General features: G+C 45.7%; 1 protein-coding gene across 7 annotated transcripts; it reads right to left on the bottom strand.

The window, feature by feature from the left end:
* Positions 1-2,016: 2,016 nt before the first annotated feature.
* Positions 2,017-15,150, bottom strand: LOC129649298 (60S ribosomal protein L26). Of its 7 annotated transcripts, none has more exons than XM_055576580.1 (6): positions 14,985-15,141; positions 13,796-13,968; positions 12,634-12,774; positions 8,545-10,224; positions 6,557-7,371; positions 2,017-6,121 (listed from the first exon to the last, which is right to left on the bottom strand). In XM_055576580.1, the coding sequence occupies exons 2-4, from the start codon at positions 13,961-13,963 to the stop codon at positions 10,096-10,098; spliced, it is 438 nt and encodes a 145-aa protein (XP_055432555.1). In that variant the 5' UTR covers positions 13,964-13,968; positions 14,985-15,141; the 3' UTR covers positions 2,017-6,121; positions 6,557-7,371; positions 8,545-10,095. The 7 variants fall into 7 exon arrangements, with proteins under 7 accessions (XP_055432555.1, XP_055432554.1, XP_055432556.1 ...); XM_055576579.1 differs by lacking the exon at positions 14,985-15,141 and adding an exon at positions 14,627-14,954; XM_055576581.1 differs by lacking the exon at positions 14,985-15,141 and adding an exon at positions 14,185-14,578.
* Positions 15,151-15,294: the final 144 nt, after the last annotated feature.

Below are 15,294 nucleotides of genomic sequence, written 5' to 3'. Positions count from 1 at the left end.
CTCCTTGGAAGGAAAGTTATGACCAAACTAGACAGCATATTAAAAAACAGAGACATTACTTTGCCAACAAAGGTCCGTGTAGTCAAGGCTATGGTTTTTCCAGTGGTCATGTATCGATGTGGGAGTTGGACTGTGAAGAAGGCTGAGCGCCGAAGAATTGATGCTCTTGAACTGTGGTATTGGAGAAGACTCTTGAGAGTCTCTTGGACTGCAAGGAGATCAAACCAGTGCATCCTAAAGGAGATCAATCCTGAATATTCATTGGAAGGACTGATGCTGAAGCTGAAACTCCAATATTTTGGCCACCTGATGTGAAGAACTGACTCACTGGAAAAGACCCTGATGCTGGGAAAGGTTGAAGGCAGGAGGAGAAGGGGATGACAGAGGATGAGATGTTGGATGGCATCACCGACCCAATGGACATGAGTTCGAGTAAACTCCGGGAGTTGATGATGGACAGTGAGGCCTGGTGTATTGCAGTCCCTTAGGACTTCTCTAAGGGTCCAGTTGTTAAGAATCTGCCCTGCAAGGCAGGGGTGTGTGTTCTTTGCAATGCAGGGGGTTCAGGTTCGATCTCTGGTTAGGGAACTAAGATCCCACACGCTCATCAGTTCAGTTCAGTCGCTCAGTCAGGTCTGACTCTTTGTGACCCCATGGACTGCAGCATGCCAGGCCTCCCTGTCCATCACCAACTCTTGGAGTCCACCTAAAACCATGTCCATTGAGTCGGTGATGCCATCCAACCATCCCATCCTCTGTCGTCCCCTTCTCCTCCTGCCTTCAATCTTTCCCATCATCAGGGTCTTTTCCAATGAGTCAGCTTGATCTCAGACATGTGACTCCAGAACTGTGACATAACATATTTCTGTGCCACCCAGTGGGTTATGACAGCCCCTGGAAATAAATACTGCTGTTCCATATAGAGCACGACCACTACTGGGCTTCCTTATCAGTCAGGTTTCTGTTAAGACAGCATCACTAGGCATTTGCCTCTTCTCCCACATGCGTGGCAGGAGAAAACAAAAAGCTCACGTAACTTGAATCTGTTTCTTTTGAAAGGACAGCTCTGATTGGGTGACAAGTCTGACCTGCTTCCATCCCACCACAGTTGCACCAGGGTACAGCTGTTTGTTTTCCGTCCACCATTAACCTCTGCTCCTTTCCTATTGGTTGCTCTTCTCATTGTTAACTTGCAAGCGCCCCTTTAAAAATTAGGTTCTGTGGACAAAGAATGTCCCCTGCCATATCAGTAAACAAAGGATCCTGTGGCCATCACATCATCAGCCACTGCAGCCACCCAAGACTGTGCACTCTGAGATTTAGGATGGAGAAAAACAGGATACTGGTTCCTAGTTAAGATGCATATCAAGAGAATAATTTCAATAAGCCCAGACTCTTGCATCTTCCTATACACAGAAAAGTGCTAAGTCCATTAGAGAGAACTGTTTTTTCTCTAGTTGACACTAATCTTTTGATGTTCAACTACCTTTTATTTATTTGTGGTTTCTTTTTTGCAAAAATTTCTTTATATCCTGGCTCCTCCCTCACCTCTTTGGAACAGTCCCTCAGAGTTTTAAGAGAGACTGTAGCCTGGGGCTTAAGTCCTCAGTAAGTCTGCTCAATAAAAACATAATTCTCAACTTTTAGCTCATTTTTTTTTTTTTCCAGTTGACAGTACCTTATGTCTGTTTTAGGTGTTGCAAATGTTTTCTCCCAGCCTGTCATTTACTTTTTCTCAATTTTTAAAAGGCATTATTTTTCATAAATATTTAAAATTTTTATGTAACCAAGTATATTAACCTTTTCTTATATGGGTTTCTCCATTTCAAGATCACAAAAATCTCCTATTTCTTTTCCCCAATATTTTTAGTTTTGTTTTTTATGTTTAGGGATCAGACTTTATTTTATTCCAGTTGGACAGCTCTATGATCCAGCACCGCAATTTTTTTAATTGAGGTATAATTGATCAGCACCATTGACTGAATAATACAATCTCTCCCACAGATGTGAAATGTCTTTTATCATAAATTCCTAGATACAGGGGTCTGCTTCTGGCCTTTATTCACACTGACTTCATTTGCCTTTCTTTAGCAATCGACCATAGAAATGTGTCTGCAAACAATCTGAACGGCCCAGACGGTGGACTAGTGTAGAACGCAGGCCTCGACTGTCTCCTGGGGGTTACCACTTGGTTGTTGGCTGCCATGCAAAAAATGTGGGAGGTCAGATCTTCTAAATTTTCAAGAAGTGCTAGACATTCAGATTTTTATGTGAAATCTGCTTTGAAAGTGATGGCAATTAACTTCAAATTTAAAAGACATTATATGGACAAAACATACTTGCAAACTGAAAGCAACTGGTTCCGCTCCAGATGCTGAAATGTGATAACACAGAGGAAGGCTGGGCTGGGTCTAGGTGTCCTCCTCCAGGTCCCTCCACTGTAAACACTAGGGAGCAGAAGAGGAAGGCTGAGGTAGCAGCTCCGGAAACCTCCGTTATTTGCAGCCACCCCCTGGGAAAGACAGTAGCATAGTGCCTCCTTTGACCTCTTACCCACAGGAGCTGATGGTGTAGTTCCTGGTTTGCTCTGCCATCAGGAGGTGGTAGGTCAGCACGGGGTGGGGACAGGGGGCAACATCAGTCAAGTTGGGCCTCCCAGGCCCTGATCGGCTGAGTGATACAGGAAGGGGACATGAGGTACTGGCCGAGGATGAAGCCGAGATTCTGGTCCTCCAAGACAAGCTGGAGAGTGACATCACCTCCTGTCTAATAATAGTGCAGATTTCCTGGATGTCTAGCTTAACACTGTTTAACCAGCAAAGGAATGGCAACAGTGATCTCCAACTCTCATGATGAGGGTAAGATCTGAAGGTAGCAAGGACAACTCACATCTTAGAACTTTGCAAGCATTATCTCACTGTCTTTCCCAACCACCCTGTGAGGCAGGCATCATCAGGAGACTGCTCTTGGCCCAAGAGGAAGCCAAAGTTGGGGGCAATCGGAATTTTTTTTTTGGCGGTGCCAAGGCACGTGTGGGATTTTACTCCCCTGACCAGGGATCGAACCTGTGCCCCTTGTACTGGAAGCACAGAGTCTTAACCACTGGACCATCAGGGAAGTCCCCCAGAATGGTTTGAGATGGTTCTGGGATATGCAGGAAGAAAGAACTGGAGAGTCAGAAACTGCAGGCCCCTTCTCCTTCCCTGCATCCATGTCTGTAGAATCATTTATTCACTCAACAAACCCTTACTCAACACCTCCGAAGGGCTGGGTCCTCTTCCAGGCCTTGAGAATACAGCGGTGCACAGATCCTGGACATTACCCTCCCCTTTCCTCTGAACTATGACCCAGACTGGCCTGTGCTCTATTCTTCTCTGGCTGAAGCAGTGACCTCAGGCCAACTTTTGCAATTTGCTCCAGAGTCCCTAGTTGTTTCCTGGCTATTGGTCACTTCCTGGAATGTATGACCGTTCCAGGACTACACCACGTCATGCTGTGCTTGAGGCACAGAACACCAGCAGGCTCAGACCCAAACCCCAGCCATGCCTTAATTTTGACCTATTTTTAAAATACGTTTCAGGCAGGTCAATTCCTGTGGATGCCATTGTGAGAGCAGGGCTGGTACATCAGGTTTCTCTTGAAGCAGGAAACAAAGCTCAGCTGGTGGGGCAGCCAGTCTCTGAGGCACATGAGCTCAACCTCTTTTCCTCTCATTATTTGTCCTTCATCTACATCTTTTTCTGTGATGCCCCCATCTTTTGGGTTCTGTGCCTGAGGAGCAGGAACAGATACTCAATACATGCAGGGCAGTCCCACCAGCTCTACAGGGCTGAGACCCCATCAGTTTATGTTCTGCAAGCAAACATCCTCTTCCACTGACTGTAGTTGGTAGAACTGTGTGCATGCTCAGTCGCTACGCTGTGACAGACTTTTGCAACCCTATGGACTGCAGTCTGCCATGCTCCTCTGTCCATGGGATTTCCCAGGCAAGAATACTGGAGCGAGTTGCTATTTCCACCTCCAGGGGATCTTCCTGACCCAGGGATCAAATCTGAATCTCCTGCATTGGCAAGAAGGTTCATTACCCCTGAGCCAATTGCAGTACAACTGCAGGCCCCCCCCCACCAAAGATATGTCTAAGTCCAAACCCCGAGCAACCGTGAATATGAACTTACTTAGAAACAGGGTCTTTGCAGATGAAATTAAGGTAAGTATCTCGAGATGAGATCATTAATTATGCTGGGCCCTAAATCCAACTACATAGATTTGGTGTCCAACGGGGTCCTTGTAAGAGACAGAAAAGGAGCACACACAACCAGGGAGAGAAGGCCACGTGAAGACAAACAGAGGCTGGATCTGTGCTACTCTGAGCCCAGGGATGCCAAGAATTGCTGACAGCCACTAGAGAAAGGAGGAAGGCCTGGAATGGATTCTCTCTTGGAGCCTCCAGAAGGAATGAACCCTGCCAACACCCTGATTTCAGACCTCTGGCCTCTAGGACTAAGAAGAAAGTTTTTTTTTAATCCTTTTTTTTTTTAATTTTGGCTGTGTCCTCAGCATGCAGGATCCTAGTTCCCCAAGCAAGGGTCAAACCTACTCCCCCTGCATTGAGAGCTCACTGTCTCAACCATGGACTGCCAGGGAAGTCCCCAAAGTTCTGCTGTTTTAAGCCTCTAGGTTTGTGGGAATTTGTTAGGGCAGGTGAGATCAGAGACTGGAGCCGCCTCCCCCTCTGACTCAGGGCTATCAAGAACAGTGTTCCTGAGAGAGTGGCCTTCACTCCTTTCATCTGGAGTCTTGGTTACAGCTCTCAGGTGGCTCTATGGTATCCAGAGGCACTAAGCGTCCACCCAGCAGATGTCTGTTCACCAGGAGAAGAGACCTGAGGCTGCCTGGGAGGTGCTGGGCTCTGAGGCTTCGAGAGGTGTGGGATCAACGTCCTCGTCCATGTCAGACCGGTCTGCTCCAACCTCAGCCCTCTCTTCCTGCCTGACCCAGAGGCTGCTTTCCAGTTGTTCTTCGGCAATTTCCAGCTCCTCCTCTGTGTGTAAAACAGCCACGGTTTCCCGGGGCAAGTGTGAGGAATAGAGTCCAAATTTGGCTTTACAACCAAACATTGCCTCATACGGACTCTGCTGCAAGGAACCATCAAAGGCCTGATTCCTTACCATCTGCATGAATCGCAGGCCTTCGGTCCAATGACGGGAGTGGTTACTCTGCATCCAGGCACTCAGCATGGTCTTGACATCACGGCTTGCTCGCTCCAGGAAGCCCTGGCCTTGGCCAGGGTGGGACTTACCAAGGACAATCTTTAGGTCTGGCCATACCTCGTTGAGCTCATTAACAACCTGGTTTGTGAACTCCATGCCGCTGTCAGATTCTAACACGCTGGGTGGACCAAGAATTGTGAAAATATCCAACAGGACGCTGACTACCTCGTGGGCCTGCTTGGCTTTTAATGGCCGTAAAATAATGAACTTGGTTAAGTGGTCCTGGTAATACAAAATGAACTTGAACTCTCCATCAGCATTTGACTGCATATCAAGGATTTCAACTTGGCATCTGGAGTCATTGTCCTTACATGGCATGGGCTTGGGTGCAAGGCCTCTCTTGGGTACTGGGTTCTTCTGGTGGCACTGTTTACACAGAGTCAGATATAAGACAATGACTTCTTTGGTGACATTCCCATATTTGCCTTGCAGTTCCTTGAGCATGCGTGTCCGCCCGCCATGGCCAATATTGAGATGTGTGTCGTGAAGGATGTCAAACAGCTCTTCCTTGTGTACGTAATACCGTATCCGATCTCGTTCTCTGTGAGCAGCCTCTATGAGTTTCTCTGTGCCTGCTACAGAAATCACATCATATTTTGCTGCACGGCGATAATCACGTGATGACTTCTTCCCCTTCTCCTTAGCTTCTTTGACTTCCTTGATTGTTTGAAAGTACTTTTCTTTGGAAAATACCTTGCTGTTGTAACTTTTGCTTTCTACCAACTTGGTCACACTGGCGAGAAACTTTTCTCTCATGGTACTTATCTCCGTGTCTGTTTCACTTGGATTTGAAACACCAGGGGGATCATTTCCCGCTCTCTGTGGTGTCGTGGAGAATTGTAAGAAGTCTCCTAAAGAGATGGAGAAAGAAGTGAACAAAGTTGCATTTGATGATATACCACCTGGATGGCTTTCCCGCCAAAGTTCTTTATAATTCTTTCATCTGATTTTTGAAGATATGGAAGAAAGATACTAGAGTGCTGGTATAAAGCAGTAACAGAATAAAAATACTCAGAAAGCCCACTAGGGCCATTCAAAACAAGAGCATGTCAACAGAATTTTATTTATTTTTAAAAAATTCAATGTATTTATTTTGGCTGCACCCGGTCTTAGTCGCTGCATGCAGGATCTTTAATTGTGGCAAATAGGATGGAAACTGGACCCCCTGCAGTAGAAGCACATAGTCCTAACCACTGGACCTCCAGGGAAGTCCCGGGATTTTTTTAAATGATGACTTTTCCCTGTCAGTTGTACACACGGTTAGTAAATGAAGACTGAGTCCTTACCCTGAGGGACCGTGTTCTCGTAACTGTTCAGCATTATGCCTCTGCTGCAGTCCTTCTGAGGGGCTTCCTAATACTTCCAGTCTTTGGTCAGATCCTCAAATGTTGCTGCCTCCCCAGAAGACATTATCTACTGCCACAGGGACTGCTGTGCCTTGGGGCCTGGGCTGAGGAGCAGCTGCAGCAGAACTGGGGAAGAGACCATGGAGGTTCTGGGAAAAAAGGCATGCCCACATACATGACTGAATGTGAGCATGTGAATATCACACAGAAGAAAAGATAACAGGGTAGAGGAAAGGTCTCAGGTCCAGTAAGACGAATCCAGCTTCACAGTGAGGAAGAGGGGTTTTGTCCTCTTGGAGGGTCTGCAGGCCTGGCCTGTCTTGATACTGCCTGAGCTGGAGCCCACATATTTTTTTTCCAGAACGAAGCAGAGTGTCCAACTGAACCTGAGCACTCCCAAGATTGGGAGACACTTCCAGGTACAGGTTTAGTGGTTCTGAATAGAGGCAGCAGGGCCTGTTTTCAAAAATGGACAAATTATACCTGGGGATAGAGAGCTATGTCAGGAGATTATCATGCCAAAGAGATATCCCAAATGGGGTCCACACACCACCAAGATTGGAGAATTCCTCTGGAAGAGAACTTGATACTCGGGTGTCTAAATTGAGGTTCTTTAGGACAACTCCGGGATATAAGATGTGATGAGGCCAGGGGAAGCCTTCATATGATGATCACAGGAATTCCAACAATCTTTCGAAAACAAGATCCCCAAGATGCCAGCCATCACATGAAAAGCTGAAGGCCAGGGCAGAATCCTAAGAAGCAGAGAAAGATGGAAACATTTAAAAGCTCTAAGCAAGAGTCTCAGTTAAGCAAAGCTTGATTCCAGGTCCTGAATGTCCTCCACTAAAAAGACTTCAGATTTCTTTACTTGGCATCATTGGTTAACTACATGACATTCCTGATTCTAAAGACACTTCTGACATTGAAACTGCTGATTTAATGACAATTTTCTTTTCACAGGGAAAACAGAGACCCTACATTAAATGAACACATCCAGATTTTTAAAATGTGAAAAATATGCATTTTAGAATCAAAGAAACAGAATGTTTGTAAAATACTCTTTAAGCCTGAGCTCCACATTCTCAATGCAAACGGACATTTTAATGGCTCTGAAAAGTCCTTCAGTTAAACAAAAAAGAGGTTTCATCCATTAGTCCCATATAATCACTGACATGGGGCTTTGTTTCCCAAGGACTATGTATTATCATCCTACAGTCCTTAGAAGACACTTGAAACCACAAGATGGTCAATGCAAACCAGGAAGAGCTTCTAGACTACTCACTGAAGCCAGCATCTCTCAGAAACTGGCTGCCCTGGCTGCTATTTGAGGCCCTCAGGCAACTACACAGGAAGGAAAAGTCTCACCTCCATCCTATAAAAGAATGAAGACAGGCTGAAAATAATTTATAATCAAAAGATGGAAAAATCTCAGTCTTCAACATGCGAAATTGTCCTTACCCAATCCCATGAAATTCTATAGCTGGAGAGTCACATTTGGCTAATGGACATATTTCGGTTAGCCTACCCAGTGTTTGTTTTTTTAAAATTGGATGAGTTACCTATATTTACAGACTGGGGAGTTCACTTAAAAATCTAGATTTCTAGCTTTCTTGAAAAATGGGATGATCCGGTCACACCGGGAGCTGTTTGGCTTGGCAACATCTGTCTTGAGTGGAGAGGCAGTAGCTCCTTTTGGACAGTCCACACTCTCTGGCTTCCCACAGTCTCCAAGCCAGCTACTAACTGTCACTTTAACTACCCACCCCTGCAGTAAACTGAGTTTTCAACACCTGTTCTACAGCAGAATGAAAAAAACAAGGCCCCAAAGAAAGGCGGCCAGCTTCCTGGTGTGATCTGTTCTGGTGGGGTAACTGACAAATGACCTTGTTCACAGAAAGCTGAAAAGATCCTCCTTCCTCACTCACCTGTGAGTCTTTGCTTTGGCTGCCCCCGGCCTGGAATGCCTTCCATTGATCTTCCAAATCACACCCAGCTCAGGTCAGCATTCTTCCTGATGCACTCTGATTGCCATCTGTCTGTCCCTCCTCTGAACAGCCAGCACCCCTCACGGGAGCGCTTTGCCTTTTTAGTCAACTGGTTCGGGTGTACACAACCAAGGAGACTGAGGCTGGGGCTTCTATCTCGCTGTATCCCCACGAATACAGAGCTGAACAAAAGATGTTCAAAGAATATGTCAAACAGTTGGCTTACAGAATAGTAGAAAGACAGTGCAGAGGTATGGTTGAGTCTAGGCTTGGGAAGTCGATTTCTGACTCATCACTTATTGAATAAGCGGAGCAAAGTTACTGAGGATTCAGCTTCCACAACAACAGAATGGGGAGAGTGCTAGTCTACATCACTACAGTTGTGATAATGCAGGTAAAGCACTTAGCACAGTGCCCCGCACCTTAAAACAACCTCCCGCTTATTCCTGAAGACCTGGCTCGGGCATCAGGTCCTTTGTGCGGTCCTGAGTCCCATGGTCTCCGCAACACCTCGCCCTGGTGCCCGCGGGTTCCTCTCGGCAATCGGGACCCGCCTACTCCCCCAATTGAATTAAAGAGTCAGGTCGGGGGAGGAGAGACCGATCTAGGGATTTTTGCAAGAGAGGGAGGCCCGGAAGAAAGAGATGAATCAAGAGCACAGGGTCGTGAGCCGCCTCAGCCCCAGCCCGCTGCACTGGCGCCGTCCGGAACCCTCCTGCCCACGAGCTCCTGCGGCTCCGTCGAGCAGACGCGCCGGAAACGGCTGCGCGCCGACCGGAAGCCCCGCCCCTCCCGAGGGAGCGCTCAAAGGTACAGCGGCGCACCATATTCTCGGCTGAGACACGGTGAGGTTCCTGAGGTGAAATCTGGGGCTGGTCGAGGTGCGACCTTGGCTAAGGCAGACACCGGCTCGGGTCTCCGCGGCAGCAAAATTGGTCATCTATTTCCCTACGTTGTTGTTAAGGCCCCAACATAAATAAATGCTCGCCTCCAGCACGGAAAGTACGTTTATGTGCTTAGTCTAAAGTGAGGAAGGGCGGCGGCACAAGTGTTGCCAACAACTTATCCTGCACGGCATCACTTCCTCCTCTCAGAGAAACTGCTTTTTGGGTGAGTAGTTTTTGCCTCAGATTTTAAGCTAAAGATTTCTTTTGGCCTGACACCACTCACTCAACATCAGTGCAGAAAACAAGGTGGTAAAGGAGGCCCTCGGGTATTTCGCTGCATCCCCAAAGTGCTGCTTCCTGCTGTTAAAAAAAATTACTATATGAGTCCAATATTATTAGATGCTCAAAGTTGGTTAAAAAGCCAGCTTTTTCCAAACGGTACTTTTCATTAGTGCAATCAAGCCACAAGATAAGGATGGTCTGCCCCTAGGCAGCTAACATGACCAGGACTTCCATGAAAACTAACTAGGCCTTGTCCCAAAGCACCACACATAAAGACTCTTCATTTTAACAGTTTTTAATGAAAGCTGTAGACATGATGACTTTATTCTTGCATCTTCTCAATTGTTTCTTCCTTATATTTGCCCTTTTCCTTTCCTACTTGGCGAGATTTGGCTTTACGTTCGAGGATCTTTTTGCGGTCTTTGTCCAGTTTTAGTCTGGTGATAACCACCTGCAGACGAATAAGGAAAAAAAAACAAATTTTAAGCTTTAAACAATCACCAATACAGAACACATGGGAAGGTCCAACATTCAGTCCCCTACTTGTGGGAGTGGATTGCTTAAGCGCTAGAAATGATTCTTTACCCCCAAACAAACCTGACTTAAATGTTCACTAATGTTCAGCCCACAAAGGAGAAGGCAGTGTGGCACTGGTGGTTCTTCTCACATCTTCTGTGATAAATATCAGCTGCTTCTACTGCATGTATTTCAATAATTCCACTCCTCACCCCAGTTTTATAAGCTAACTAAATCATAGACATTTTTATTTCCACAGTATCTTTAGTCTCGTAAGTCTGGAAATTAAATGCAGCCTTCACACGTTTCAACCTGCAAAACTTTTAGGAAAATCATAGAACAGACCCTATTCCAACAGATTTGTCACTAAAGGTATCCAGATTATGACAGATTTTAGTGTTAGGAAGGAGAAGATAGCAGTGAACAAGGTCTGGGGATTCAGCATAGTGACCAAAGGACAATCTCCACTACCATGGAGGTTCTATTTAATGAGATGAAATGCTGGAGGAAAGGGGTTAAACCCCCCAAAAAGGGCTGTGCCTGAACAGAGACCTGAGGAGCAGGTAGAAGCGTTTCAAAGAGAACAGCAAACATTCAAGTCCAGAGGCAGGAGAACTTCCAAGTTTAATAGGTGTTTCTCAGATCTGAGTGTGTCTGAAGGGCTTGTTAAAATAGATCCCTTGTTCCCAAATCCCATGGGCGGAGGAGTCTGGTAGGCTGCAGTCCATGGGGTCGCGAAGAGTCGGACACGACTGACTTTCATGCATTGGAGAAGGAAATGGCAACCCACTCCAGTGTTCTTGCCTGGAGAATCCCAAGGACGGGGAAGCCTGGTGGGCTGCTGTCTATGGGGTCGCACAGAGTTGGACATGACTGAAGTGACTTAGCAGCAGCAGCAGACCTGGGAACAGAATATACAATTCTGTGAAGCTGCCAGGTGGATGCTGCCAACCAGCACACAGAGTAGCATAGTTACAGGAACAGCAAAGAGGCCAGCAGACTACAACATGGAGAGTGAAATCATCAAGTAATAGCTGCTGAGTGAACCTCATATGGCTGCGCCAGGTCTTAGTTGTGGCATGTGGGATCTAGTTCCCTAACCAGGGAACGAACCCATGCCCCCTGCACTGGAAGCGTAGTCTTAGCCACTGGACCACCAGGGAAGTCACTGGAGATGAGCCTTGTAGGCCACTCTGATGGTAACAAGCAGACGGGATTCTGGATATAATGTGACAGCAGTCAACAATCAGTAACAACATGCTGGCCTAAGCAGTTGAGAAGGACAGAGCCGTCACACACAGTGTTGGTAGCAGACTACCAAGAGCAAGAGGGTTCAAGAACAAGCCAGCAGTTTAAACATGTTGGGTTTGATATTGATGAGATATCCAAGTTGAAATGCAAAATCGTCAACTGGATATTGAGGTGTGTTTGGAATAAGAGATGAAGGTAAGTCAAAAGAGGGAGATCAATGGTGTCAAACACTACATTAAGTTCAGAAAACACTAAGAATCGGTCACTGTATTGGTGACTTTGACAGCGGCTGATCCAGTCCTAGGGGCAAAAATAAGGTTATGTAGTAGAGTGGGAAAGCCCTTGCTCTTAGGAAATGCACTCTGTCATAATGCTTGTAATCCATTGGAGGGGTAGGGAAGAAGGGAAAGAAAATGGTAGCTGTGAATTCTAGGTGAAAAGATAATGCAACAGATGTATTAGTCTTTCGACTTTTGTGTAGTCTGAAGATTAGACTTATGGTGCCAACTCAAGATCTTAAAAAACCAACACCTCAGTATTTGAACAGGCACCAAGTGCATTTATTACCTTTTAAGAGACAGCAGTATTGGAGAATTCACATTGAAGTCAAGGACAGGAGAATTAGATTGTATCTTCTATCAATGAATCTAGTCTCTGAGCTCTAGATCTGCAAATGGATTAAGACCTACTTTCCTTACAGCTTACTCAATTCTGTTTAACACACAGGGTATGGCCTCCATAGCATCTAAAAATTACCCTATTTCCTAGATTTTAAGATCTATTCATGTTAGATTGATCAATCAGCTTACCAATACTTTTTAAGAAAAAGGTATATTACATATACCTATATATATATACACATATACATGTGTATATATATATATACACATACATATATATATACATACACATATACATTACATATACATACAGGATACCTGTTAAAAGACACCTGATTTCAGGAAAAAATAGTAGTGGCTTTAAGACTGATTTCCAGAACACTTAAAATCTATTTCTGTCAACAAGCAGTCACATTTGTCAGCGATTGCTGTAATTTCTTTCCCCCATCTCAAGCATTCTCAAAAACACCCACCTTGCTGGGGTGAATGCCCACATGGACAGTTGTGCCATTAGCCTTCTCCCGCTGCACTCGTTCAATGTAGATGACGTATTTCTTCCTGTAAACCTGGACTACTTTGCCAATTTGCTGCCCTTTGTAGTGCCCTCGTACAACCTTAGTGCAAATTAAAAAATAACATATATGCAGATAAAGGAACATTAAACTTCTAAACCAGTAAATCTATGAATCAGGTAAACCTCATTCCCTCTATCATATACATATACAGACCCTTCCAATTTTGAAAGACCTAATGGTCAATGGAAATGTGCCAGTAATTCTCTCTGGCTTCAACTAACCTGCAAGGAAACTATGCCCCATATAAATCTACAGCGATGGACAGTGCATCTCTACAACTGATGGGCCACCAGCGGTGGTGGGCTTGTTTCAGGGTTAAAAATGAGCAACAAGCCCACCTTGTTTTTTTGTACCAGCTGACAAGGAAACTGTCACTTCAAAGGGAACAGGCCACAAATATTTAAATTCACAACCTACTAAAGGGTCCTATTAAGTGCCAGAGCATGGGCAGCAGCTAATACTTCAGGAACAGGCTAATTCTCTCCCAAAGGTTAATGAACATCATATCATTCTCTCCCCGATGATCCTCAGCCAGCCAGTGTTTCTGAATAGATGCTTCTTCCCAATCACAGACTTTCTCAGATTAAACTATCTTGGAAGCAGAAGATGGGCTCTCAAATCTACCAGCAATTTTAGCATCAGCACAGGAGCGAAAAATGGCTGTTCACCTCATGAAATGTTGGTAACATGGAAGCTGCTTAATAGATGGCTTGAAATCTTTTCTTAACCCATGCCCCCTGCATTGGGAGTGCCGTCTTAACACCCAGACCGCTAGTTCCCTGGAACTTGTGTATCTGAATTTTGATTTAGACACACAGAATTGTTTACTGGTTCCCAAATGCATCTCTAACGACCAAACATACCCAGAAAAAGATAATCCCAAACCAATATACTAGTTCCAAACCATCTTTCTTCTGTTTTATCACGACTGCAACCTGATGTTTGGGACAACAGATTTTCACCAAAGAGTAACAGTGGAAAAAGCAGTTTATGTTTCAACCTATCATCTGTTAATAAAGTGCAGGATATTCGACAATATGACCTGAACACAGGCACATACCTGAACTTCATCATCCTTTCGGATGGGCATGGATCGAACGTTGTACTTCTGTCTTAGCTCTTTAGAAAGAGGAGAAGACATAATTTTCCTGCGAATGTGGGAAGGCGCATTGAAATGCCTTTTTCGATTCTTGCTTCGGTCAGAAGTCACAAAGGGATTGAACTTCATTTTGGCTAAATAAAAAGTTAAAAGAGGTGTAAACCCTTAAAGGACCAAAATCTCACTCAGTTTACAAACAAGCATCTGCAACAATTTCATCTTGAAAGTTTACAATGCTCACAAAACCTGTCACATTAACTTCATCAAAAGCTGCTTGAGCTGAATTGCCCCACTGGGATTTTTTAAATTATTTAATTACAGAATAGAAGAATTTCCCATAGCCCACAGACCTATTGGAATTAATCTTTTTGTTCACACTCTCAAACTCCATGTGTTAGTCGCTCAATCGTGTCCGACTCTTTGCGACCCCACGGACTGTAGCCTGCCAGGCTCTGCTGTCCATGGAATTCTTCTAGGCAACAACACTGGAGTGCCTAACCAGCCATTCCCTTCTTCAGATCTTCCCGACCCTGGGGTCGAACCCGGTCTCCTGCATTGCAGGCGGATTGTTTACCGTCTGAGCCACCAGGGAAACCCAAACTCCATGATTACCGCGTAAGGAAGCTAAGACAGTGCTTATATCTCTGTTCATTAGGGTAAAGGAGACTTGACGACTCAATTCAAACGTATTACCACGTTTTAGAAAAACCAGTCAACGTTAATCTACAGAACGGAGCCTGAACAGATGAACTCTCCTCCCAAATGAATGAAATCAGGTCCTATATCCCGAACCTGGAAAACGCACAGAACTCAGGTCCAAAAAGTCTTCCAACGGGCGTGCGAGGCCTGAGAGTTTAACCAAGAAACTACCCGAGATCATTCTTTAGGAAACTATTCTGCCCAGACTAGACACCATCGCCACAGGCTCTCTACCCTTCAGCTCCCGTTTCCAAGTCTCAAAACCCTCTTTCCTCCTCCTTCCTCCGGCCCGGCGGCCCTTGAGCTTAGGAGAAAAGCCAAGAGCATCCTGGCCTCCCTCCCTGGCTGCTACTCGGCCGCCGGAACAGTACTGGGGCACTCCGGGTCGAAAGCCACGGTGCCCGTGAACAGATGGTTGCGGATTATACGCTTTGTCCCGGGAAACTCTTACCCGCTAGCGCTTCAGCGATGGCCACAGAAGGGAAGAGATCTGCAGGCTGCTTCCGGTTCTGTAAGTTTCCGCAAGATCTCGCGAGACCGATGTTTCTTGAGCAAGAGAGGCGCGGAGTTTGAATGCGTAGAGGAAACTGGGGAGACAATGATGACTAACGCCCTCTCGTGGCTCGGAGGGGAACTACGAGGGACTGCAAAACTTCTCCAGGTCCTGGAGCCTCCAGTGGGAGTCCTGGATTTTGCATCTGCGTCCTCTGGGAACGGTAGTTCCCGGGCGAGTGGGGGTGGGGGGGAGGGGACTGTTCGGG

This window comes from Bubalus kerabau, chromosome 4 (assembly GCF_029407905.1).
Source record: "Bubalus kerabau isolate K-KA32 ecotype Philippines breed swamp buffalo chromosome 4, PCC_UOA_SB_1v2, whole genome shotgun sequence".
Classification (NCBI taxonomy): domain Eukaryota; kingdom Metazoa; phylum Chordata; class Mammalia; order Artiodactyla; family Bovidae; genus Bubalus; species Bubalus kerabau.
This window is presented reverse-complemented; position numbering and strand designations above follow the sequence as displayed.

What these genes read in the sequence shown, in the direction of transcription:
- LOC129649298 (XM_055576578.1), bottom strand. Translation starts at nt 6,590, where the DNA reads ATGCTGAACAGTTACGAGAACACGGTCCCTCAGG. An exon ending in CGAGAACACGGTCCCTCAGG is followed by an intron (nt 6,122 to 6,556) that starts GTAAGGACTCAG and finishes CCATCTCTTTAG; the next exon opens with GAGACTTCTTACAATTCTCC.